The sequence below is a fragment of the Periophthalmus magnuspinnatus genome, chromosome 1 (assembly GCF_009829125.3).
Source record: "Periophthalmus magnuspinnatus isolate fPerMag1 chromosome 1, fPerMag1.2.pri, whole genome shotgun sequence".
In the NCBI taxonomy this organism is placed as follows: Eukaryota; Metazoa; Chordata; class Actinopteri; order Gobiiformes; family Gobiidae; genus Periophthalmus; species Periophthalmus magnuspinnatus.
Genome location: NC_047126.1, coordinates 1483770 through 1510950, shown reverse-complemented (window position 1 = coordinate 1510950; position 27181 = coordinate 1483770). Strand labels below are relative to the sequence as shown.

At 40.2% G+C, this 27181-nt stretch overlaps 1 protein-coding gene across 1 annotated transcript in view; it reads left to right on the top strand.

Annotated features, from left to right (window-relative positions):
- The window catches only part of LOC117374301 (phosphoinositide 3-kinase regulatory subunit 6-like), a 45113-nt gene extending 18209 nt beyond the window's left edge, over positions 1-26904 (top strand). Inside the window, exons 4-12 of the mRNA XM_033970387.2 lie at positions 272-363; positions 5745-5813; positions 5965-6097; positions 7240-7309; positions 8384-8582; positions 13074-13200; positions 15935-16021; positions 24820-25060; positions 26442-26904. Coding sequence (XP_033826278.1) covers positions 272-363; positions 5745-5813; positions 5965-6097; positions 7240-7309; positions 8384-8582; positions 13074-13200; positions 15935-16021; positions 24820-25060; positions 26442-26592 — 1169 coding nt within the window. The 3' untranslated portion in view covers positions 26593-26904. The remainder of the gene's footprint in view (positions 1-271; positions 364-5744; positions 5814-5964; positions 6098-7239; positions 7310-8383; positions 8583-13073; positions 13201-15934; positions 16022-24819; positions 25061-26441) is intronic.
- The last annotated feature ends 277 nt before the right edge of the window (positions 26905-27181 follow it).

Genomic DNA, 27181 nt, shown 5'->3' with positions numbered 1-27181 from the left:
AGACAGTTTTTCAATAAAAAGTGAACTGGAGCCAGAGTCTGGAGCTGGAAACACGCCCATGGTCACTTCCTGTTTAGAACGCGCTGACCGAGCGGTTTTAGCCTCGTCCAGTTACATAAACAGTTTATGATCACAAAACATCAGTATCTCAGCAGTTTCGGTTTTATCCGCCCTCGTCTGTGTTAAATGTCATTGACCTGGAGAACGTGGTCGTCTGAAACGCAGCGACGGAAACGTCTCCGTCGCTTTAACGCTCTGTTGTGTGATTCAGGTATGCTCAGGTGGACCCTTCATAAGAAAGTCCAGAAGAACCCGGTCAACAGCCTGTCCCTGGTGTGGCTGCTCATCAAGGAACTGGAGAAAGTATGTCCAGATTTTATTAATCATTTTTAACATGACCAGACAAACGGAGTCCATGACATCAGACGACACGGCGATGACACACGAGAACGTCAAGGCCCCGCCCACCAGCCCCAAGGCCCCGCCCACCAGCCCCAAGTTCATCTACAGTTGTCCGTCGCTATATCGCAGTTCGCCTTTCGTAGTTTCGTTTATTTCTTTTTTTTTTTGCACAATTTAGCGTTTTTTTTGGGGGGGGTTTTCAGCGTATTTACATAAACGTTGGATCTCAGTGTGACTCTGAAGTGCTGTACGTTTGCGATTTGTTTTCTCCCCGACAAAAAAAACCCACAATGTCGATGAAACGTTCTGCACCGACAAAGACGCCTACGAAGGTTTGAACTTTGAGAGAGTTTAAACGAGAGAGAAATGTGAGAAAATGTTAACGCCTGTGTGAGAAAAGTGTATAAAGTGTGTGGTGAGGGGTTTTACAGACAAAAACAGAGAGAATAATGTAAAAAATCAAGAGGATACTTCACAGATTTCGTCTATTGCGGGTTATTTTTAGAACATAACCCCCACGATAAACCAGGGACCAGTGTATTTACAAAAAACAAAAACACAACTGGATGGAAAAAATATAAAAACATGTGAGACATTTTGGTTTAAATACTGAGCTAAAAACAAAAATCTGGTTTTTGAACGATCCGTTTTAACCCGGTGAAAGTCAGACGGGCTTAAGGCGAGTCTGTGAGCGCAAACGTTCAAATAAAAAGAGTTTGTTTTATACAAATAGTGCAGCTGCAAATTATTTCACAAGAGCAGAAACGTAAAACAAAGAAAACTGTGTGTAAATAAAGTGAAATGTGAGAGTTTAAAGTGTCACCCCAGGCCCAGATCATCACAAACCAACTCAAACAATTATGGAGATTATGTAATGAGCAACACCAGCCCCTTTGTTCCGTCGTGTCGTGTTTTACTCAGAACACGCTCCGAGAAAATACAGAAATGAAGCGGTTCAGCCTTTGCTCCTCCTGTGTTTGTGTTTACAGATGAAAAGATTTAAAACTGCAAATGTGACGAGACTGAAACTCAAATATCCACCAGAAGAAACGCAAACGATAAATGAGATGATAAAAAAAACACATGAGTCTGAGTGAGTCGGCTGCGTCGGCTGCGTCGGCTGCGTCGGCTGCGTCGGCTGCGTCGGCTGCGTCTGCTCGTCCAGGGAGGGTCCACGGAAAAATAAATATAATTCTGTCCATAAAAACCTTTCTCAAGTTTAAACATTTACATTTATTTTGTTTTTCTGTTTCATCAACTCAAAAAAAAACAACTGATAGTTTTGTGAAAAGACATGGAAATGTAAGGACTGGGATGAGGTGGATTATTGATCTGTGTTTGAACATCTGTCAAATCTCACCTCCAAGTCCAGGATTATGTCAAGAAATTGTCCCCCCATTTTCCAGATCGGCCTCCAGAAACTTCACGTCGCTCTCCAAAATCAGCGAAGTATCCTCTTTATTTTTTACATTATTCTCTCTGTTTTTGTCTGTAAAACCCCTCACCACACACTTTATACACTTTTCTCACACAGGCGTTAACATTTTCTCACATTTCTCTCTCGTTTAAACTCTCTCAAAGTTCAAACCTTCGTAGGCGTCTTTGTCGGTGCAGAACGTTTCATCGACATTGTGGGTTTTTTTGTCGGGGAGAAAACAAATTGCAAACGTACAGCACTTCAGAGTCACACTGAGATCCAACGTTTATGTAAATTTGTCTGAACACATTCTGTACTGGACAGGAGACACGGCACGGAGGAGACTGATGGACAATGGTCTACAGTCCAACAGCCAATCAGGACGCACGACACAATGGTCTACAGTCCAACAGCCAATCAGGACGCACGACACAATGGTCTACAGTCCAACAGCCAATCAGGACGCACGACACAATTTAGATTAGATTAGATTAGATAATACTTTATTGTCAGATCAGAGATCTGAAATTTGTCTTGCACATAAAAACAGTGGCTCCGTTGCTTCACATTAACATCACACATGCGACACAGACACGATACAAACATTAATTCAAGTCACTTTCTAGCACTTTGATAGCTATGGATTAAGCTCCTTATTTATTTTAAGGATTGACTGATGAACAAAAGAATCCTTCAGCCGAACCTTATTAAATCGTGGAACACTGAACCGTCGCCCAGATGGAAGCGTCGCATATTCAGTTCAAAACACGGTTAGAGTCAGAAATGATGTTTCTTGCCAGTCGTATTGTGTTATTGTGATAGGCAGCCTCATACTGACCTTCTAATGGCTGACCCACAGTCTTGGAACAGATCTTGATCAGGTGTTTAAGTCCAGACTTTACTGATGTGGACAAGCAGCTGTACCACAGTATTACAGTACTGCAGCACACTGAGGATAACAGCCGTATAGAACAGTAGGAGGATCTGACGAGTGGCTCCAAAAGATCGTAGGCGACGGAGAAAGTACAGTCTTTGTTTAGTTTTTTTACAGATGTAGTCTATATGATGTTTCCATGATAAGGTGGCATCAATCATAACACCAAGATATTTGTACGATTCTACCCGTTTGATAATTTCGTTGTTGATAATGGTGGGATTTGCAACTGTCAGTTTTGGGCTAAACACAATTTCTTCAGTTTTCTTTGTGTTTATTTCCAGAGAGTTGTTTTTACTCCATGTGACTATTCTGTTAACTCCCTGTTGGTGCAGGTCAGGGCTATCCGAATCATGCAATAAGGTTAACAGTACAGTGTCGTCTGAGTATTTTAGAACGTATTGATTGTTTGAAGTTGCTCGGCAGTCATCTGTGTATATTGTGAACAGCAGAGCAGAACTAACGCAGCCTTGAGGTGCACCGACATTAGTCAAAATGGCACAAGAAAGTGCCCTATTCACTTTGACCAGCTGGACTCTGTTTGTAAGAAAAGAGGCATACCAGTGAATCAAGTAGGGGTTGACTCCCAGGCGAGACATTTTAGAAAGTAAAATGTCAGGTTGTATTTGTATTGAAGGCTGATGAATAATCTAGAAAGAGTGCTCGTGCATAGCTATGAGATTTATCTAGATGTTTAGTGATAATGTGAACTAATGAGGCAACAGCATCTTCAGTGCCACAACCAGTTTTATATGCAAACTGGGATGAATCCAGTTTGGTGTTAGTTGTGGTTTGTAAATGTTTGAGCAAAAGTCTCTCTAGAGCCTTCATGATCACTGAGGTCAAAGCTATGGGTCTGAAGTCTTTATATTCTTTCGGACTTCGAGATTTGGGAAGTGGTTTTATGTGTGAAGTTTTCCATGTTATTGGAACTGTATGTATGTCAATTGAGAGTTGAAACACTGGTTGCCATGCTGGTACAAGCTCTGTTGCAAAGTTTTTTAAAATGAAAGGACTGCACTTATCTGGCCCTTCAGCTTTTTTGGTGTTTGTAGCTTTAAATGTTTTTCTGACTTCATCGACAGTGATTTTAATTCTGTCTGAAAGTCCTGGTTGAATATTTGTGAGAATTAAATTACATTTCTCAAAGCTATCAGATAATTCAAATCTTGTAAAGTAAGTGTTTAAGTCATTGGCAAAACTATGGTCATTATCTGTTGCAATAGGTTTAATGGAAGATAGCATGCCTGTCATTGATTTCATGGTGTCCCAAACCTTTTTGGAGTTATTAGTTTTGAAAGTGTTTTCTAGGTCTTGTCTATGTTTTAATTTTGCTTCTCTTAATTTAAGCCTTAATTCTTTTTCTGTCTGTTTTAGTGTTACGGTGTCTTTGTTGTTAAAGGCCAATTTCCTTTTGTTTATGACTCCTTTAATGTCCTTAGTTACATATGATTTGTTATTTGGGTATATTTTAATTTCTTTTGTGGGGACGACCAACTGTACACAAAAGTTAATATAGTCATTAATGACAGTTGCCCTTTCGTCCAAGGAGCCCTCATAAAAAGTGCTCCAGTCAGTCCAGTCAAAACAAGCTCTAAGCTGTTCCTCACTCTCATTTGTCCAAATTCTTATAACTTTCTTTTCAGGCTTACTTTTCTTAAATTTTGTCTTATAAATTGGAATCATATGAATCACATTATGATCCGAGTTTAAGATAGGTGGTCTACATTTGGAGGTGTAAGCATTCTTAATATTTACAAAACACTTGTCCAGAATGTTGTTTTTTCTGGTTTGATTTTTCACATATTGCTCAAAACCAGGCAACACAGAGTCCAGGTGACACTGATTCATGTCTCCTAGTACTATGGCTGGGGCATCAGGATACTGAAGCTGTAACTCATGAACACAGTCAGCAATGATGTTGGCTGCTTTAGCAGCTTTACCACTGGGAGGGGCATATACCACAAAAAGTAAAATACATCCAAACTCTCTGGGTAAATAAAAAGGTCGTAATGTTATTCTCAGTATCTCCACGTTTGGGTCGCATATCTGGTATTTTACTGAGTGCTGCCTGCACCAAAGATCGTTTATGTACACGCAGATGCCTCCTCCTCGCGTTTTCCCCGAGTCTGCGTCCCTGTCTGCCCGGACGAGCGTGAACCCGAAGATTTCATACGAGTCGCACATCGTCGGCTGTAACCAGCTTTCGGTGTAGCATAACAGAGACGCTTCACGGAATTCATTACAGTACCTGCTGTATGCGCGTAATGTGTCCACTTTGTTGCTCAGAGAGCGCAGGTTTGACAGGATGATGGAAGGAAGCGGTGGGCGATTGGGTCTCCGCCGCAACCGGTTCTTAATCCCTCCTCTCCTTCCACGTCTTGTGCTCCGCTTAGTTCTAATCAACTCCCTTGGGACGGTATCCAGGGTCAGAGTGTCGGGGGCAAAGCCGCACACAGTCCGCTCTCGCAACTCCAACAAGGTCTCTCGGCTGTAGGAGCGGCCCGTTTGGATTAACTCCCCGCACCCGCCCATGCTGCTGTCACCCAGGTGAGCCAGTGTTAGCGGTAGCAGTGACAGCCACAGCCAGGATCCACACAGGCCAATAATCCACACAATCAAAAACATCAGTGACGAAGTTGTTCTCTCATCTGAGAGGTCAGTGACCACCGGATGCCGGAGAACGAGCAAAACAGTGATCAGACATCATTTAGTGCCACAAAAACATAAAACAAGGACATAAGCAAACGGAGCATACTGATGTGCAGTGCGCAGCCGAGCAGCGCACCTGTGAACTCGTGTCTGGTCTACAGTCCAACAGCCAATCAGGACGCACGACACAATGCACACTCATACACTGTTTAAAAAAAAAATAAGCGAGACAGTGAAAGTTGAACCGCGATACAACGAGGGACAAACTGTATATGAATCAATCTGAAGTTTCTATTTGTAGCTAATCTGAGGAATTATTATTTTTCTTTTTTTCTGCAGGCGGAAAGATGGAACAGTCGCAAAAATATCCTCCCTCTTCTGCACACGCTCATGTACGCGCTGATCCAGGTGAGTCTGACAGGTGCACTGCGATGCTAAAAGGAAATTATTATTTTTTTTTACAATAAGGAAGTAGTTCTGAGGTCGATCACTTACCTTGGTTCTTTTTACTCACCTGTGCTTTTGTCCTTACGCCGCCCGGGCTTCTCGGATATTCCAGACGATCCACATTCCGGATGAACTCTATAAACGTGTGTACGACTTCTGCAAAAGACTCCTGACCTACCCACAGCCCTACTGCACCGTGGGCCTCAGCTGCACCAAGCAGATCAAGAAGGAGCGGGCCATTCCAGGTGAAACGCCGTTACATAATCGTCACATCGTTTAGGCGTGCGCTCCTCACATACCGAACTCCTAATTCTCTTTTTTATTGTGTCTCTTAGTGAAATCTCCAAAGATAGAACGAGACAAACTATATTCTACTGATTTAAATAGTAAAAGAAAACGTAAATTCTGTAACTGGACAAAACGTTTTAGAGTGAAGATGGCGATGCGTCCGGGGGGAGGAGCTAACGACTGAAACTAGCACTTGGTCGTTTACCGTTTCTGTTTTAGTGTAACAGACCTCGCTCCGTGTGAACTGCGCCTGAGTCGTACTTTGCATAATCATTCAGGCCTCTACTGGCTGCTCTCACACCTATTAGCATACTGGCTATTAGCATACTGGCTATTAGCATACTGGCTATTAGCATACTGGCTATTAGCATACTGGCTAGCACTACTGTTTCCTTGTTTAGATTTAGATCTGAGGATGTTGTTATAAGTAGAAGACGGATTATGTCTAAGGCCTCATTTCTGTCTTTCTTAACAAAAATCTCTTCTGTCTCTCACATTTCTTTTCTGTGGCTCAGATCTGACCCTCTCTCTGTCCAAAGCAGTGGTCAGTGTGTTTGAGACGCAGATGAACAGCAGACTGTGGTCCTGAGCTGCTCTCTCTCTTCTTCTTTTGTGTTTTTTGTGTGTTTGAGATGCAGATGAACAGCAGACTGTTGTCCTGAGCTGCTCTTGCGTCGGTGTTTTAGTTTCTCCAGTGTAACGTCATTTTGCTCTTCACTGAATCCAAAAGAAAATCAAATCTGTCACCTGATCAGAACATTGTAGGAGTGAAGACGTTACTTATTTCAGTTCAGACAGAAATAAGTCGGTGTCCAGCAGTGATCTGACCAGCAGGGAGGAGCTAACCACACTAAACCTGTAAACAGCTTTTGTTTACAGTTTGTTTGTGCGTCAGGTCTGTGCGAGTGTGAACTGTGCCTGAGTCAGAGTCATTCAAGCCTCTAATGAGTGATTTCACACCTGTTAGCATCCTGGTTAGCCCTGTTGTTTTCTTTGTTCTCTTTAATTGGAGTAGACCACATTGTACATAAAGTTCTACATAATAACCAAGTACTTTTGAGAGTATTTGAAGTATTCTGTTTTATTGTTTCAAATACAGGTCTCACTTTTCAGAGGATGGTCGTCGCCGAACAGAGATTAAAAAACGATCTGTACCGTTTCCAGGAGAGGTGAGCGTCACCTCTAAATGTCTGATATTTTGAAGCCCCAGATTTAACCCGTTTACTCTGTGTTTACTCTGTGTTTACTCTGTGTTTACTCTGTGTTTACTCTGTGTTTACTCTGTGTTTACTGTTTACTCTGTGTTTACTCTGTGTTTACTCTGTGTTTACTCTCTGTTTTCTCCCTGTTTTCTCTCTGTTTTCTCTCTGTTTTCTCTCTGTTTACTGTTTTCTCTCTGTTTTCTCTCTGTTTTCTCTCTGTTTTCTCTCTGTTTTCTCCCTGTTTTCTCTCTGTTTACTCTCTGTTTACTCTGTTTTCTCTCTGTTTACTCTTTGTTTTCTCTCTGTTTTCTCTCTGTTTACTCTCTGTTTACTCTTTTCTCTCTGTATTCTCTGTTTACTCTCTATTTTCTGTTTACTCTGTTTTCTCTCTGTTTTCTCTCTGTTTTCTCTCTGTTTACTCTGTTTTCTCTCTGTTTTCTCTCTGTTTTCTCTCTGTTTACTCTGTTTTCTCTCTGTTTTCTCTCTGTTTTCTCTCTGTTTTCTCTCTGTTTTCTCTCTGTTTTCTCTCTGTTTTCTCTCTGTTTACTCTGTTTACTCTCTGTTTACTCTGTTTTCTCTCTGTTTTCTCTCTGTTTTCTCTCTGTTTACTCTCTGTTTACTCTTTTCTCTCTGTATTCTCTGTTTTCTCTCTGTTTTCTCTCTGTTTTCTCTCTGTTTACTCTGTTTTCTCTCTGTTTTCTCTCTGTTTTCTCTCTGTTTACTCTGTTTTCTCTCTGTTTTCTCTCTGTTTTCTCTCTGTTTTCTCTCTGTTTTCTCTCTGTTTACTCTGTTTTCTCTCTGTTTACTCTGTTTTCTCTCTGTTTTCTCTCTGTTTACTCTGTTTACTCTCTGTTTACTCTGTTTTCTCTCTGTTTTCTCTCTGTTTTCTCTCTGTTTACTCTCTGTTTACTCTTTTCTCTCTGTATTCTCTGTTTTCTCTCTGTTTTCTCTCTGTTTTCTCTCTGTTTACTCTCTGTTTACTCTGTTTTCTCTCTGTTTTCTCTCTGTTTTCTCTGTTTACTCTCGTCTCTTTCTCTGTAGAGTTTTTGTCCTGGCCGATCCTGCCGTTTTCTCCTCTTCCTTGTGCCGAGTGGTGCGTGACGACATCGAGGCGTCGGCGGCGACCTCCAGGGGGCGTGTCTCTCCTTTTGACCACATGTGCAGCGTGGTCCAACACGCCATCCAGGCCAACGTGGGTCTGGAGCAGAGCGACGGCTCCAGACTGGCCCGAGCGCTCAAGGTCAGGGATTTTAAGTATTATTCAAACCTCCATGTCACACACAGACCTGGAGTGTGTTTTGTTTCATTGTTTAACACAAACCTGCAGATTTAGACTGAGTTCTTCTCTCAAACTGAAAACACTCTGTTCCACCTTGTGATGTCATCATGTGGTGATACAGGAAGTGCTCCTCTGTGTTTTTAAACTCCACACACCTTCATTTATAGAATCATTTGGATCATTTCAGTCCTGGAGTTGTCACTTATCTCGACTGAACTAAAGGTAAAAGGAGGAGTTAACATGAAAACTACCACTTGATGACATCACAAGGTGGAATGTCGCGTTTTGAGCTTTGTAGATGTAACAGACTAATAATAAAATGACTCAAACATGTGTGAATGAAACAAAACACAACTCCAGGTCTGTTTTTGAGGAGGGAACAGCGTTAGAACACAGTTTCACGCTCACAAGTCCATTTTGCGTCACAAAGGAGTTTTAAACGTCACTTTCACTTTCACTTCCAGTGAAAAGTTTAGATCCGCTCACATCGTGGATCGTCGATACCAGATTCAGCATCATTTCCGATATTTGACACCCGCCCTGTTCGTCTTTGTTCTTTCTTCTGTTCAGTTCTTAGTTTTTTGGTGGATGTGGTTGTACCTGGGCCCACGTTTACACACAAACTCTCATCAAAACGTTTCCTGTCCAGATCCACTCAGCAGGTGGTCGTCGCGTGTTTAAAGCTGCACTCTGCAACTTTGGTTGAGGTTACACTGCAGCGTGTTAACACTTTGCCTGGGTTAGAGCTGCCAGGAATGTTCCACAGTGTGTCATTACACCTGTCTGTGTCTGTCAAATATTTATTCAATTGCCTGTGTTTTTATTGTTCAAAAACACATTGAAAAACGTGCTTTCTTACTTTACGGTGGGCTTGCCTCTCCACGGGTCTGACCTATAACTTGGCCTAGTGGTTTTATACCTCGTTGTCGCCATGGAGATAGAAAGGTTGAGGCAAAAGCAGACGAGCGGCTTGAAGACTTCCTCTGTTTTTTGTCAGAGCTGTTCTAAACCACAGTCTGCTTCATGTGACTCTGCGCCGGAACGAACAGAAAGTCCCTCTAACTATAGACTGTTATATAAGTGGACATCGCTAACCCACTAGCCACCGCGCTACAAACAGGAAGTGATCATGGGCGCACTTCCTGCTCCATTGACTCTGGCTCCAATTCACTTCACATTGAAAAACTGCAGCTGTCAGACTCATTTTGGGCTTAAATGTTTGTATTAACCCTCTGCATGGTCCTGGGGGGCATTTTTTGAGTTTATTTATTTAATTTAGTTTTTTTATTTTTTTTATTTTGAGGTTTTTTTTGTGGGGTTGTGTTATTTTTATTTATTTATTTATTTTGTTACATTGAGGGGTTTTTTTTTAGTTCATTTTCTTTCTTTTTTTTAGTTATTTAGAGTTTTTTTTTATTATTGTGAGTTGGTTTTTTTTCTTATTTTTATTATTAAAACAACTAAACGATTTTTTTTTCTTATTTTTTTGTTATTTTGAGTTATTTTTGTTTGTTTTTTTGTTTGTTTTGAGTTTAATTTATTCATTTATTTATTCATTTTTTGAGTTTATTTTTGCTATTTTTTTATTTAGTTTTTGTTTGTTATTTTGAGGTTTTTTTTGTGGGGTTGTGTTATTTTTATTTATTTATTTTTTGTTACATTGAGGGTTTTTTTTTAGTTCATTTTCTTTCTTTTTTTAGTTATTTAGAGTTTTTTTTATTATTGTGAGTTGGTTTTTTTTCTTATTTTTATTATCAAAACAACTAAAAGATTTTTTTTCTTCTTATTTTTTTGTTATTTTGAGTTATTTTTGTTTTTTTGTAGTTTTTTTTTTTGTTTTGAGTTTAATTTATTATTTATTTTTTTTAAACAGCGCCCCCTCTCTCTGTCTCTGCTGCTTCAGACTCATTCTGGTCTTAAATGTTCGTATTAACCCTCTACATGATCCTGGGGTTTTTATTTCACTTTTGTGTCTGTAAATAAAGTTTTGAACATTAATAACGACACATGTACAGAGACTTTCTCTCACCTTCCTACTGCAGAGTTTAAATACGTTTATCGAGAAAATACAAAAGAATATCGATCATTTCCTGTTTGACGATGTCGCCCACGTCTCAGTGAACAGGAGGACGTATATAAACGTATTAAACTCTGCAGGGGGAAGGTGAAAAGTCCCTGTACATGTGTCGTTTGAGGCGGCTGCTGTGGAGATGTTCCACAGTACGGCATTAAACTTGTCTTGACGTACATTTGTTCAGCTCCAGGCGCCTCACCTCTCCACAGATTTGACCTGAGTTTAAATCCGTACTGTGGAGCTTTCCAGACAAATCAATAATATCTCCATGGAAACAGACAGGACATGAGAACAACATAAGAACAACAGAGCGTCAGGAGGGATTAAAAAAAGAGAAGATTAAACGGTTCCACTGTGACATTTAGACGTTCACAGATGTGCAGCCTCAGGTTCAACAAACTCACATTTTAGTCAAAAGTTTGAATCGATCTGGTCTTTCCAAAAAAGATTTTGTAATCGTGCCATCCATCCATGTTCTTCCTCTTCTCCGGGGCCGGGTCACGGGGACATCAGTCTAAACAGGGACACCCAGACTTCCTTCACCCCAGACACAGTCCCTCCAGTGTGTCCTGGGTCCTCCCCGGGGCCTCCTTCCAGTGGGACATGAACACCTCCCTAGAGCCCGAGCCTCAGCTGCTCCTCTCCACATGGAGCAGCGGCTCTACTCCGAGCTCCTCACTCTGTCTCTAAGGGAGCGCCCGCACACCCTGCGGAGGAAACTCGGGCGCTCGTATCTGTGATCTCGTCCTTTCGGCCCAGAGCTCCTCAGGTGAGGACAGACTGAGGACAATCCAGAGCTTTGACTTTAGACTCAGCTCCTTCTTCACCACGACAGACGAGACTCTGATCTCGGGTCTGGTTCAGGACTGAGAGGATGGAGCGAGATTGTCCTCGTGCATTTCCGTTTTGGGGTTTTCTTTGCATAAAGTGCAGTTGGATCGATTGTTTTGACATATTTGAGCATAAAGTCGAGTGAATTCTCTATCAGTTTAAAGAAACATCTCGTCTTATTATTTTATCTTAAACCTTTGGCTCAGAGTTCATCCTTTTTTCAAACAGTGTCAGGGACTAATTTTCTCCAGTAAAACCACAGAGGGGACATCTTGTTGTAGTGACATCATTTAATTAGAAAAATGCCCTCCACATTCTGAGTTTATATAAATGGACATGACCTTAGCCGCTGAGTTTCATACAGGACGTGATCATGATGCACTTCCTGTTCCGTTTGCAGCAGTTCTGTTCAAACCTCACACCTGCTGCACGTCCAAGGCCCGAGACTTTAAAATGTCCAACGTGAACTGGACCTGAATAAAAAAATACAAATCTGCTTGTGATTAAACTCTTCATCTGAAAACTTACAATAAAATAAAATAAAATCATGCACATGTGGGGTCCAACAACAGACTGTTTATGTAAATGGACATAGTTAAGACTCGACTGTGGCTCCAGTTCACTTTCTATTGAAAAACTGTCCCCTCTCTCTGTCTCTGCTGCTTCAGACTCATTTTGGTCTTAAATGTTCGTATTAACCCTCTACATGATCTTAGGTTCATTTTTTTAAAGTTAATTTAAGTTTGTTTGTTTTTTTTATTTGTTTTGGTTTTTTTTTAGTTATTTTGAGTTTATTATTATTATTTAGTTTATTTTCTTCATTTTTTGAGTTATTTTGAGTTTTTTTGTTTTGTTTTTTTTTGTTAGATTCTGAGTTCATTTTAATTTTTTATTTGTTATTTTGAGTTTATTTTATCTTTTGTTATTTTGAGTTTAGTTACTTTTTTATTTTTTTATTTTTTTGAGTTATTTTGAGTATTTATTTATTTATTTATTTTTTGTTAGATTCTGAGTTCATTTTAATTTTTTATTTGTTATTTTGAATTTATTTTTTTAGTTATTTTAGTTTTTGTTGTTGTTTTTTTTAGTTATTTTGAGTTTTTTTATTATTATTTTGAGTTTATTTATCTTTTGTTATTTTGAGTTTAGTTACTTTTTTTTTATTTTATTTTATTTTTTTAATTTTGAGTATATTTTTTTATATATATTTTTTTGTGTTTTATATATTTATTTATTTTTGTTTTTTTCACAAACTGTCCCCTGTCTCTGTCCCTGCTGGTGTCAGACTCGTCATTTTGTTTTGGGGTTTTTATTTCACTATTGTGTCTGTAAATCAAGATCTGAACATTAATAACAGACACATCAGGTCCTTCTGTCCCCGAGGTCGCTCCTGTTAGCGTTAGCATTAGCGTTAGCGACAGGTTTGATTGCGGGAGGGGGCGTTACCTTCAGCAGCCTCTGTCCTGATTGGCTGTTTGTGGTGACGTCACACTCTTCCTCACACAGTCCGTGCTCCGCTCTTACCTGTGGCGTGTTTTTCTGAACAGGACGCGGGTCGTGACGTGGAGCACTATTTTCAGGAAGTGCTGTCGGCGTTTGAACAGCGCGCGGACCAGAGCGACGCCCTGAGCGGCCGCCTGCTCCAGCTCTACCATCAGATCGTGGCTGACACAGGTGAGACACAGGAGCGCTCAGACGTCTGGACACGCCCTCCTTCAATGTGTTTTTTTTTATTTTTCTTCATTTGTACTTCTTTGTACTTCATGTACGCGCAGTAAATCATCAAATATATGAAGTAAAATCTATGGAAAATGGTAAATTATCACATTTTTATACAGCGCTTTTCAACTTTGAAGTCACTCAAAGCGCTTTACATCACACGTTCACACACACACACACACACACACACACACACACACACACACACACTGGGGGCGAGGGGGTCTAAGTGTCTTGCCCAAGGACACGACAACAGCATACTCTACCAACTGAGCCACTGTCGATCTTTGCTTTGTTGATTTTAGAGGGTTTTTTTTACTGTATTTTCTGGACTAAACGTCGCTCTGGAGTATAAAAATTGCAAAATAATGAAGAAAAAACATTTACAAGTCGCACTTTTTACTTTTATAAACAAACAGAAAACATCAAATATATGACATAAGTTATAGGGAATTATTTAATCAAGAAAAACCTTGAATTCCATTCCATTAAATATGTTTTTATATCTATATTCAAATCGTCAAAGTCTCCACACGTTTTTTTCTTTACTACTGTATTTTCCGTCGCTCTGGAGAATAAGTCGCACTTTTGGGGAAGTTTATTTTACAAAATCCGAGCCCAAGAGCAGACATTTTATCTTTAAATGAAGTTATAATAAAAACAATGTCTAAACTGTAGCAGCCTCAGGGATTTCATCTGAGCCCGAGGGAGAAAAAACTGGATTATTTTATATGAAACGTAAAAAAAACCAAAATGAAATGACACAAACCTCGTGACCCGACGTCCACGAGGGGCTAACTGCTCGTCTGGGGCTTTCTTTCTTCTCACTCTAAATAAATATCAATAAAAATGTCAAAGATTGTTAATTATATCTACGTCTTATTTCATTTCCTGTCTGAACGGAGCTTTTGAAAATGTGGGCGTGGCAGAGCGCTGACGTCCGAGTGCGACGACTTATACATGTTTAAAACTGCTTCACAACTAGAGCATAAAAGTCAAATATTAAGAACAAAACACTAAATTAAATACATAAATATGAGGGACTGTTCCTTTAACGTAAGATTTTAACAGTTAATCAGATAAATAAAGCAGAAAAAACAACACGTTTACTCTGGATCTCACTCCAAAAAGTCACACTTATCGTCCAGAAAATACCATATAAATGTTTTTCTTTGCTTCATAATTCCATGTTTCTCACTTTTTCTGTGTTTATGAAACGTCGACAGTAGTAAAAATAAACAAAACAGAAACAGTGACCGAGGGGGCGTGTCCACGTGCAGTAATGACCCTCGTCCCTCGATTAGACGGTGACATCATATGAGCCGACCACAGCTCAGTTACATAACATGTGGTGACGCCTTAAAGCTACAGCACAAACGGCTCGTTCAGACCGGATCTGGGATAAGACATCTGTGTCAATTAAATCAAAGTCTCTTATTCACAGAAGGACCAGTATCGGGTATAAATGAACATATGTACTTTTTAATTTTATTTAATTTGATATATATTTTATATTATATACATTATATATTTATTTTATTTTTTATTTTATTTTACCTTTATTTATTTATATTTTATTTTTATTTATTTATGTATTTTATTTTTATATATTTTATTTTTTTTTTTTCATTTTTTGTTAATATAATTTTTATTATAATTTTTATGTATTGATTTATTTATGTATTTTATTTTTATATATTTTATTATTTATTGATTTTTTACTTTATTTGTATTTATCTTTATACAGGGGAATTACAGTTACTTTTCTAACTTAAAATAAATACTTGTCAGTACTTCATCGTGTCATTTTGGGTTTGAGCTGCACAGTGTTAGAAAGAACAGAGAAAACACAGAACTTAGTGATATTTTCATCTTTTTCCCTCAAAACTCAAGCTGTTTGTAATAATAACATGTTTTTCTCTTAAATATAATGCACCTCTGTGTAAAAGTAAAAGTACTCTGAATGCAGTACTCTACGCTACAAAACACATTTTAATTTGCATATTGGGACAAAGATCTCTGGAAGTATTTAGACAGTACAAGTTCTTCTCTCAAACTGAAAACACTCCGTTCCACCTTGTGATGTCATCATGTGGTGATACAGGAAGTGCTCCACTGTGTTTTTAAACTCCACACACCTTCATTTATAGAATCATCTGGATCATTTCAGTCCTGGAGTTGACACTTAACTCGACTGAACTAAAGGTAAAAGGAGGAGTTCACTTGAAAACTACCACTTGATGACATCACAAGGTGGAACAGAGCGTTTTGAGCTTTGTAGATGTGACAGACTGATAATAAAGTGTGACTGAAACATGTGAATGAAACAAAACACAACTCCAGGTCTGTTTTTGAGGAGGTAACAGCGTTAGAACACGGATTAAAGCTGCAGGAGTCAGGTGTGTGTGTGTTTGTGTGTGTGTGTGTGTGTGTTTGATGTTCGTTGTTTATTTACCTCACACACACTGACCTATAAAATGGTAGAATTGTCTTTGATTTATTTCTGGGCATCTGTTTCCATAACATCCGTGTTATTTTTAAACCCGTGTCAGACCTGATGAGCTCCGGATGTGTGTTTTCACTCTGTGGATGTGACTCTGTGTTTGTGTGTGTTTGTGTGTGTTGTGTGTGTTGTGTGTGTTGTGTTTGCGTCTCTTTCGTCCCATATTCATGTTTGTGTTTATTCCAGAGCCGTCGTCCAGCGGAGCCCCGAGCGACTGCCCCCTGCCCAACCCGGACATGAGCTTCTACCTGTGGACGGAGGAGCTGGACATCTGTGAGTGTGTGTGGTCAATGTGAGGACAGCACAGGCCACGCGTCGCTAGGGGCGACTGGGGCGAGTGTTTGGCCCATTGAGCCGCAGGCGGGTTGAATCACGCTCCCATAGATTTATTTTATTAGTTTTTTAAAATAATAATAATAATAATAATAATAATAATAATAATAATAATAATAATAGAGTCAATGGGCTTCACCCATTGACTCAGTGTTGACGCTGACATGCTAGCAACAACAAATATGCATGTCCCACACTTACGGCGTGGGTTGCTAGGATACAGGAGTCTGTGCAGGGGGCGGTGCTGCCACGAAGTTGCAGCGTGAAAACAGCAATAGGCCCTACGCCCTCTATGGGCTCGGGCCTAAAAATAAAAATAATTAAAGCCGCAAGCGGCATCGAGCGGCCCTCGCAGGCCCGGCACTCCCTACAGGAGGCGCTAACGTGCCAGTTTTGTCCGTGTTATTGCAGCTTTGGGCTGGACGTGTCTCTAAACAAACACACAGTGGAAGGACTGATGCACCACTGTGGCAACACTGTGCAAAATACAAACTGGGCCCCCTGGACTTTTTTGACGGGAACGACCTGAAGAGTCACTGTGCCAAATTTCACATTCTTAATTGAAGTGAATAAGTCGTTATAAAACTTTGAAATGTATGAAAATTAGTACATTTTCCCATTAGGATAACATGGGCTGTTTTATGCATCGCCATGGCAACACGGTGAAAAATATGACATGGGTCCAGTTGACTTTTTTCATCAGGATGACATGAAGAGTCATTGTGGCAATTTTGACAATATTCCGTGAAACTAATGTTTTTCTGATGATTGGATAAATGTGGGAGGTTTCCCATTAGGATAACAGTTTGTCACATCGCCATGGCAACACGGAGCAAGAAACACATGGGTCTGATTGACTTTATTGATTGGGATGACCCAATAGACTCATTGTTTTATTTTATTTGTGATTATTATTATTGTTTGTGATCTAAAAGCACAATTGATGTAAATGTGACGACTCCAAACCTTTTTCAACATTTAAAGATGTTTGTGTTTCCCTCAGTCGTCCTGATCCAGAACAAAAGACTAAGTTTTAAATCTGTAACTGGACAAATCGTTGTAGGAGGAGCTAACGACACTGAAACTGTAAACATGTTCACAGTTTCAGTGTCGTTAGCGCCCCCTTCAGACAGATATAAGGCAGTGTCCAGCAGGAATCTGACCAGAACTGAAGAAGAGACTTGGACGACTCCTACAACGATTTGTCCAGTTACAGATTTAAACTTTACCTTTTGCTAAACATATAAAGATGAAACTTAGTGTGACAAAGGCCCATGACACATAAAAAACTCTATTCTGACTCCGTCCTAAACCCAACAGGACGTCGGCCAGACTGGACAGAACCCCATTTTTGCAAAATTTCCCTTCTCTTACTTTTTATATCTCCACCTTGGAATTTATTTCAAGATGCTTGAAAAAAGGTAAAACTAACCAAGACTCATGTGCAATTAAATATTATTATTTATTTTTTTGATGAATTTTAAAATGTGGGTTTGGCTAATCCACAAATCAGTGACTGAAAGGCTCACGAACAGCCTCACGAACTCATGTAAAGTCCATGCTGCTGTTCTGTAACCACAACAGTCTACACACACACACACCCACACACACACACACCCCACACACACACACACACACACACACCCCACACACACACACACACACACACACAACAAGGCGAGTTAAGTGTCTTGCTCAAGGACACCAAACCCACCAGATCCCCTTAACGGCGTCTCGCTCTCTCAAAAATCCTGGTGAATATCCCTGAGCGTGTCCTGTTTTTCCGATCCTGTTGTTGCTGTTTCTCTGCATTTTCCACACTTTGGGATAACTCTTGGACTCTGATTCTGAGCTGGAGTTGACTTTGTGCTAACTCTACGCTCTTCTGTCGCTCCTCCATGTGCTTTTGTTGTAACTCGTACACTCTGTTCTCCAGCTCCAGTTTGTTTTTTGTCAGGTTTTCCAAGTGACTCGTCCAAAATGCGTCTCTTTCCCTGTGATGTTTCTCTAAAGTTTCTCTGAGCAGAACCTCACGTTTTAACGCTAAACTGTTCTCATTAAACATATTTTCAATCTGGGTTCTAATTGCAAAGAGATGAGCAGCTTCCCTTTGTACCATTTCGTCTTTTAAAAGTTCTACTTTTGTTCTTAAATTAGCGTTTTCGTGCGTCGATTCATTCCTCAAAATCTCAACGTTTGCTGCAAGTTTTGAGTTTTCTTTTTCCAGATCTGTGACTTTTTGTTCCTTCCTCGGGTTCATGTCTGTGGAATCCTCGACTTGCCTTAGCACTTGATCATAGAATTTAAAAGGAGCCTCTTTTTGGCTCAGTTTCACTTTCAAAATCTCGATCGTTTCTTTAAGTTCTGCTCGTTCTTTCTGCAGATTCTTAATCGTTTGCTCCTTGGCTTCAGTTTCCATCTGATTTTCCTCCAAAATCGTTTCTCTCTGGGCCTCCAAGATTTGCAAGTTGGAACAATCCTTCTCCAAATGTTCTATCTTTTGCCCCATAACTTTGCCCGTCTCTAACTGCCCCTCCATCGTCTCTTTGACAGATCTCAGCTCCTCGTTTTCTGCCTTCATGACGTCCTTGTTTAGTTTTGCTCGTGTTTCCTGGAGTTCCTTCTCTTTCTGAGCCAACTTCTGCTGCTCTAGTTGGAGCTGCTCTTCAAAGTTTCTCCGCTCAGTGTTGATCTCCTCCTGTTTCTCACGAAAACATTTAATTATATCTTTTAATTCTTCTTTAACTTCATCTACTACCTGCTCTGAATCTTTGATCGAGTGTTTCAAAGAGTCGTTTTCTGCCCTTTCCTTTTGAATATCTCGATCTAACCGGCTCACCTCCCTTTTAGAGATCTCCAGTTTATTTTCCAAATCTTTCTGCTCCTGACTCCACTTTTCTCTGTCCTCCTCAAACTTCATTTCTTTGATTTTGAGTTGTTGCTTAAGATTTTTGATTTCTTGTTTTAACTCTGCCGTTTCGTGTGAATCGTCCCCTCGTTCATGATGTTCCTCAGTCGTTTCTCTGGTTTCAGTCTCTTGAGTTTCTGCAGTGGATGTTTGAAGCTCAGACTCTTTTACACCGAACCGAGACTTGACTATTTTCATCTCCGCTTCAAATTTTAGGGCTTTCTTCTCAGCTTCTCTTTCTGCTTTCTGCCACTGTCTAAACTGCATCTCCATTTTGCGTTGTTTCAGAGTGAGCCCTGAGACTTTATTTCCCATAACTTTGTCCGTCTCTAACTGCCCCTCCATCGCCTCTTTGACAGATCTCAGCTCCCCGTTTTCTGCCTTCATGACGTCCTTGTATAGTATTGCTTGTATTTCCTGGAGTTCCTGCTCTTTCTGAGCCAACTTCTGCTGCTCTAGTTGGCGCTGCTCTTCAAAGTTTCTCCTCTCAGTGTTGAACTTCTCCTGTTTCTCACGAAAACGTTTAATTATATCTCTTAATTCTTCTTTAACTTCATCTACCTTCTCTTTTTCTGCCCTTTGCTTTTGAATATCTCGATCTAACTGGCTCACCTCCCTTTTAGAGATCTCCAGTTTATTTTCCAAATCTTTCTGCTCCTGACTCCACTTTTCTCTGTCCTCCTCAAACTTCATTTCTTTGATTTTGTGCAGTTTGAGTTGTTGCTTAAGATTTTCGTTTTCTTTTTCTAACTCTGCCGTTCCGTGTGAATCGTCCCCTCGTTCATGATGTTCCTCAGTCGTTTCTCTGGTTTCAGTCTCTTGAGTTTCTGCAGTGGATGTTTGAAGCTCAGACTCTTTTAGACTGAGCTGAGACTTGAGTGTTTTCATCTCCATTTCATATTTTAGGACTTTCTTCTCAGTTTCTCTTTCTGCTTCCTGCCACTGTCTAAACTGCGTCTCCATTGTGCGTTCTTTCAGAGTGAGCGCTGAGTCTTTATTTCGCAGACTCTCTACTTTGTCCAACAATTGAATATTTTGTTGTTTTAGTGAGTCCAGATCCTCGCTCTGTTTTACGGCGTCTTTATCTTTGGTGAGTTTATCAGAACTGCACGTTTCTGGCTTTACTCGTTTCAGTCTTTTGATCTGAGCCTGAATGTCCTTTGCGTTCATTGTTGTGTTTGTGAATCTGTTTCACTAGTGAGTTATTCTCTATTACTATAATCTGTTACTCGTGAGTTTATCGTGAGTTTATCAGACAAGTTCTTCTGCTTCAGCTCTACAAACTCTCTGAAACTAAAGCTTTGAGGCTTTACAGGCTGTGCCACTTTGTGACATCACACAGTTCGAGAATCCCGGTTGCCGTGGCAACGCCGTCGACACCGGCCCTCAGGGTTTTTTATATATAAATATACAGGCATCGCCATGGCAACACCGTGCAAAATACAGAATTGGCCCCCGACTTTTTGGGCGAGAACGACCTGAAGAGTCACTGTGCCAAATTTCACATTCTTAATTGAAGTGAATAAGTCGTTATAAAACTTTGAAATGTATGAAAATTAGTACATTTTCCCATTAGGATAACATGGGCTGTTTTATGCATCGCCATGGCAACACGGTGAAAAATATGACATGGGTCCAGTTGACTTTTTTGATCAGGATGAGATGAAGAGTCATTGTGCCAAATTTCACATCATTCCATGAAACTAATATTTTTCTGATGAATGTGAAAATTTGGGAGGTTTCCCATTAGGATAACATTGGCAGTTTGGTGCATCGCCATGGCAACACGGTGCAAAAAAACACATGGGTCTGATTGACTTTATTGATTGGGATGACCCAATGGAATTTTGTGTCAAATTTGGTGACATTTGGGAAAACTAAATTTTCGGCCGTCCATACAAATATATTCTATGTTCTGTAGGGGGCGCTATCGCGCCAATTTATTTTATGTCACAATGAGTAGGTTTAGGCCCAAAAGTCTTACAACTGATTTTAATTTAAACCAAATCGGACTTTGTATGCGCAAACGGGAGCAAATTTAGAAATTTGAAAATTGCAAAAATTCCAGTGGAATTTTACGGCTTCGCCGCACGCAAACCGTAATAGGCATCATCATGAATTGAATAACTTTTGATGCCCCACTTGTCCAGATGATGTACAGTGAATTTCAGCCCTGCAGGTGAAGCGCCTTCAGAGGAGCTGATTAAAATGTGACGTCAGCGAAAACGCTGACTTTGCATTTTGGAATTTTCAATCCAAGATGGCCCATGTGCTCATCGTTGCAGAAGCAATAGGCCCTACGCCCTGTAGGGGCTCGGGCCTAACAAACAAAGGGCCTAACAAACAAAGGGCCTAACAAACAAAGGGCCTAACAAACAAAGGGCCTAACAAACAAAGGGCCTAACAAACAAAGGGCCTAACAAACAAAGGGCCTAACAAACAAAGGGCCTAACAAACAAAGGGCCTAACAAACAAAGGGCCTAACAAACAAAGGGCCTAACAAACAAAGGGCCTAACAAACAAAGGGCCTAACAAACAAAGGGCCTAACAAACAAATACACGTCAGTAAAAACATTAAAAACAGATGTAGGTGTGTGTAAAAGTTGTGATTGTGTCACCAGTGCTTCTAGTTTTACTTTTCCTTGGAGTGGAGTTTCATTTTTGTGAAGTAAAATGGCTAAAATCCTCTTTCCGTCTCAGATAAATGCTGTTGTCGTGTCCTTGGGCAAGACACTTGACCCCCCTCGCCCCAGTGTGTGTGTGTGTGTGTGTGTGTGTGTGTGTGCGTGTGTGCACTGTTCCTTGATGTTCAAATCAATTTTGTACATATATGAGCCGCACCTGAATATGAGCCGCAGGTTTTCATATTGTAACGTGAGATATTTACACAGAATTTCAATTTTCAATTCAATTCAATTCATTTATTTTTGTAACGCCCAAAATCACAACCACAGTTGTCTGAAGGGCGTTCATGTTTTGGTTGATGGGGGAAACCGGAGTACCCGGAGGAAACCCATCCAGACACGAGGAGAAACATGAAAAACTCCACACAGAAAGGCCTGGTGACCCGGGGATCAACCAAACACACAAAAACACAACAACACACAAAATCACACAACACACAAAAACAAAGCAACACACAAAAACACAACAACACACAAAAACACAACAACACACAAAAACACAACAACACACAAAAACACACAACACACAAAAACACAACAACACACAAAAACACAACAACACACAAAAACACAACAACACACAAAAACACACAACACACAAAAACACACAACACACAAAAACACAACAACACACAAAAACACAACAACACACAAAAACACAACAACACACAAAAACACAACAACACACAAAAACACAACAACACACAAAAACACAACAACACACAAAAACACAACACACAAAAACACACAACACACAAAAACACAACAACACACAAAAACACACAACACACAAAAACACACAACACACAAAAACACACAACACACAAAAACACACAACACACAAAAACACACAACACACAAAAACACAACAACACACAAAAAGACAACAACACAAAAACACAACAACACACAAAAACACAACAACACACAAAAACACAACACACAAAAACACAACACCACACAAAAACACAACACCACACAAAAACACACAACACACAAAAACACAACAACACACAAAAACACAACAACACACAAAAACACACAACACACAAAAACACAACAACAGGAAAAATCAGACACAACAGGAAAAATCAGACAACACAAGAAAGACGTTACATGGACACACTTTTTTAAAACTCTACCTGAAAATTGGCACCGACACGACATCAACACGGGATGAACACACCTGCAGGTTTAGACAAAGCTGCACCAACACGAGCCTCTGCTTTTATTTCCTTTTGTCGTCTTTTTACATCGACCGAGTTGGATTCATTGATGCTGAGCTCACGTGCAGTGGCTCTATTTCCTTCTTTGTTGGTCAAACTTACGTGCAGTTGCTCTATTTCCTTCTTTTATGGTCAAACTTACCTGCAGTGGCTCTATTTCCTTCTTTTATGGTTAAACTTCCGTGCAGTGGCTCTATTTCCTTCTTTTATGGTTAAACTTCCGTGCAGTGGCTCTATTTCCTTCTTTGTTGGTCAAACTTACAAATTTACGTTACTTTTTTAATTCTTTGGATCATGTGACTGTATAATCATGATTATAATCCAACAGTCTTGATTTTCCTTTTGTGATGCACCGATATAACACTGGGATCAGATATCGGCACCGATATTGAACGTTTTGCTGGATTCGATATCAGTTCAGGCGATATTGGTTCGGTCGATATCACATTTTGCTTTATAAACTGGTTTAATAAGACGATTCACTGGACGATGTTGGCTCAGAATGTCTCATTTTTACCTGATGCTGTTTGTGTTTTAGTCCCTGGTATCGGTTGATATCGGTTTTGACAGGTACTTAAAGCCAAAGCCAAGTATCGGCCTCATTATCAGAACAGAAGGAGCTGGATGGTTCGTTCCTGCTGCTCTTATCGTCACTGATCAGTTAAAATACCACAGAGAGGCTGAATTACTTGAAGATTAATGATGTTCCACAAGTTTGATTTATTTGGAGGTGGAGTCGCGAGCGTTAAATGCGTTGAAACTGAATGAAACTCTTGTCCTGTGAGACGAGCCGCCTCCCGTCTCACGCCACACGGATCTGCGACGATATCATCAGAGATCCACCGATACGGGGTTTCCAGTGGCCGATCCTGATACCGATGTTTAGAGCATCATCAGCTCGGACGACATTTTAAGCTCTTTTTGACCACAGACGTGTCAGAGCGGCGTGTCAGAGCGGCGTGTCAGAGCGCCGTGTGGACGCGGCGTGTGGACGCGGCGTGTGGACGCGGCGTGTGGACGCGCCGTGTGGACGCGCCGTGTGGACGCGCCGTGTGGACGCGCCGTGTGGACGCGCCGTGTGGACGCGCCGTGTGCAGCTGTGTCAAAGGGCCCGATGGAAAATAAATCCAACTACTTTTTTAACTTGTAATGAACCGTTTCTGTATTTATTACTTATTCAAGTTTCAAATGTTGCATATTCATTTGCACAGATGTAAAAATATGTCTAACTGTGTATCTCTTGATAAAATGACATGTTAAGACCATTATACCTTTTAATTTAACCTGTCGAGGGCCACAGAAAATGACGTGGAGGGCCACATTTGGCCCGAGGGCCTTGAGTTTGACACATGTGAAGGGTAAATGCTAAAACGCTGGAGAACGCTCTATGAACAGACACTAAACTTTGTGACATTACAACACAAATCTGTTTTTTATCTGTGTCCGTGTGCCCATTGATCCACAGTTTGGCAGATTGAATCACACTCCCATAGATTTGATTTGATTTGAGTTTAGTTTACTTTATTTTTTTTATTTTTGTTTATTTTTTATTTTTTATTTTTGTTTATTTTTTATTTTATTTTTGTTTAGTTTAGTTGTTATTTTTTTTAAATCAATTTTGTTTTATTTTTATTTTTTATTTGTTTTTATTATTGTTTATTTTGTATTAATATAATTGTTATTTATTTATTTTTATCAATTTTGTTTTATTTACATTTTTATTATTGTTTATTTTGTATTGATATAATTTTTATTTATTTATGTATTTCCCCGTCTGTTTTAAACAACATGAGGCCGACATAATGCTGTGATTTCATCTGAAGCTCTGGCTCTGACGACGTTTTTTATTAGTCACGTGTTTTATTTGGCTCTTGTGTTTGTTTCTTCTTGTATAAATGGTGTGTGTACATTGTGTGACAGGGCGGGAGTTGTCCAAGTGGTTTCGCACCAGCTCCTCCTCAGATTCGTTCTCCACGAGCCAAGACCAGGACCAGGACCAGGACCAGGACCAGGACCAGGACGACTTCGACCTCGGAGATTCGCCGCTGGAGTTGCCTTCGGACATGGCGCGTTTTTCTGTGATGTCCAACGACTCCGGGATCGAGCGAGACCTCCCTCTGAGCGCCGAGCTGTGCTTGGGCGGAGCTGAACACGGAAAGAGGTGCATAAACACACACGCCGAGCACGGGCCCCTCTGACCCAGGGGCCGCAGTGGAAATATCACTAAATGTAACCGAATTTCAATCTAGACTGTACCGACTCCGCCTCATAACACAAAAAACACACAGGTTTTTCTCCTCAAAGCACAAACTTTTTCACCTTAACGTTTCTTCCTCCAAACTTCCTTCCACGCCGACAATTTTCCTCTTCATGAACATTTTGTGATGATTATTTGCAAATATTTCTCACTTCATTTCTCTCACTTGCTGGAAAATCTCATTAGTTTGTTGTCAGTGCAGACATTAAAACAGTATAGGCTTTTTTTAAAATGACAGTCATGCCTTTTAATTTAACTTCTCGCGGGCCACATAAAATGACGTGGCGGGCCGCATTTGGCCCCCGGGCCTTGAGTTTGACACATGTGCTCTAACCACTGTGTCACCGGACTGATCCCCACAATCATCCTCGTCGTTTAACTCAAAGTGCAGTGAAAAGTCTCAGTGTTTATGACTAAATCTGAGCCAAATGTTTTCACTCCACTTACACAAATGAATTTTTCTTTTGCTCTCGTGAATAAAACATTAGACTTTATAAAAACTACACATTTAAAACCTGTACAACTAAACGTCGCTCTGGAGTCGCACCAGCCAAAAAACACAGAATAATCAAGAAAAAAACAAGTCGCACTGGACGATAAATTGAAATGTTTTTGACAAAATCTGAGCCCAAGAACAGACGTTTTATCTTTAAAGTCAAGTTCTAATAATAATAATAAAATGTGGACCAACAGGCTGAATATCAGTACATCACGCTAACGCTAACGCTAACGTAACACATTTATATTTATTCAGCTCCATGAAGCACAGACAGAACTGAACACGTGTCTGGTTTGTTAACGTAAGATATTAACAGTTAATCAGATAAATAAAGCAGAAAAAACAACAAGTTTACTCTGGATCTCACTCCAAATCAATAAATCCACTGAATTCTTCATCCTCGGTGTCGCTTCTGAACAAATCCACCAACTCCAGAGGAAGATGAAGCGTCGCTCGGCAGAATACGACTTTATTTTAGGCTCATTTTTGTTGAGTGTTTGTCTTTTAAATGAGTGTAATGTTGATATTTTAAATGTTGAGTGGTTCAGGAGGAGTAGATACTGGTCCAAGTCTAGAGCCCCTCGCACGACTGTCACTGTGACAAGAACCAACATGTGACTTTATAGATTTGAATCATTTCACATATAAGTCACATCTGTGGAGAAGTCGCACCAACAACAAACTCAACAAAAGTCACACTTATAGTCTAGAAAATCCTGTATTCTGAACCCAGCGCTCTGATTGGTCCGTGCAGCAGATCACATGACCAAACACCTTTTCCTGCAGGTGTGAGGTGTCCGTGTGCTATAAGACCGACAGATCCTCGGACTGGACGCTCCGCAGACCCAGGCCGTCGCCGCAGATCCAGCCCCTGCACCCGACCTTCTGCTCGCTCTTGTGCCTGCCCATCGTCACCTTCAGCGGGGCGCTCCCCTGAGACGGACCTGGGAAACCGACGTGTGTTTTTAGGCAAAGGTTAAAACGCCGTCGAGTTTTTTTTTTTTTAAACGAAATCCCTTGAAATGTAAAGTATGAACGAGGTCAGATGTAAATGTGTAAACTGTGTACATAAACTCTAAATGAGCTGGAAAACGTTTGCACAAGGTGTCTGTTTTCACTGACATTAAAATATTTGTCTCCACGGCGCCTCCGATGTTAAAATGTTTTATAAAAGATGGATTTAAATTCATCTTGATCCTGACTGTTTTATATTGCAATATTTGTAGATATTAAAAGTGTTTTATGACACAAAATGGACTCTTTAATTTAATCCATGTTCTAATGTTTCATCCACAAAAACAGACCTGGACTTGTGTTTTTGTTTCATTCACATGTTTGAGTCACACTTTATTATTAGTCTGTAACATCTGCAAAGCTCAAAATGCGACGTTCCACCTTGTGATGTCATCAAGTGGGAGTTTTCAAATGAACAGCTCCTTTTACCTTTAGTTGAGTTTGGCAGATCCAGGGATGAAATCATCAAAGAAAGTATTTCACTCCACTAATATAAGTCATAATTTACAGTA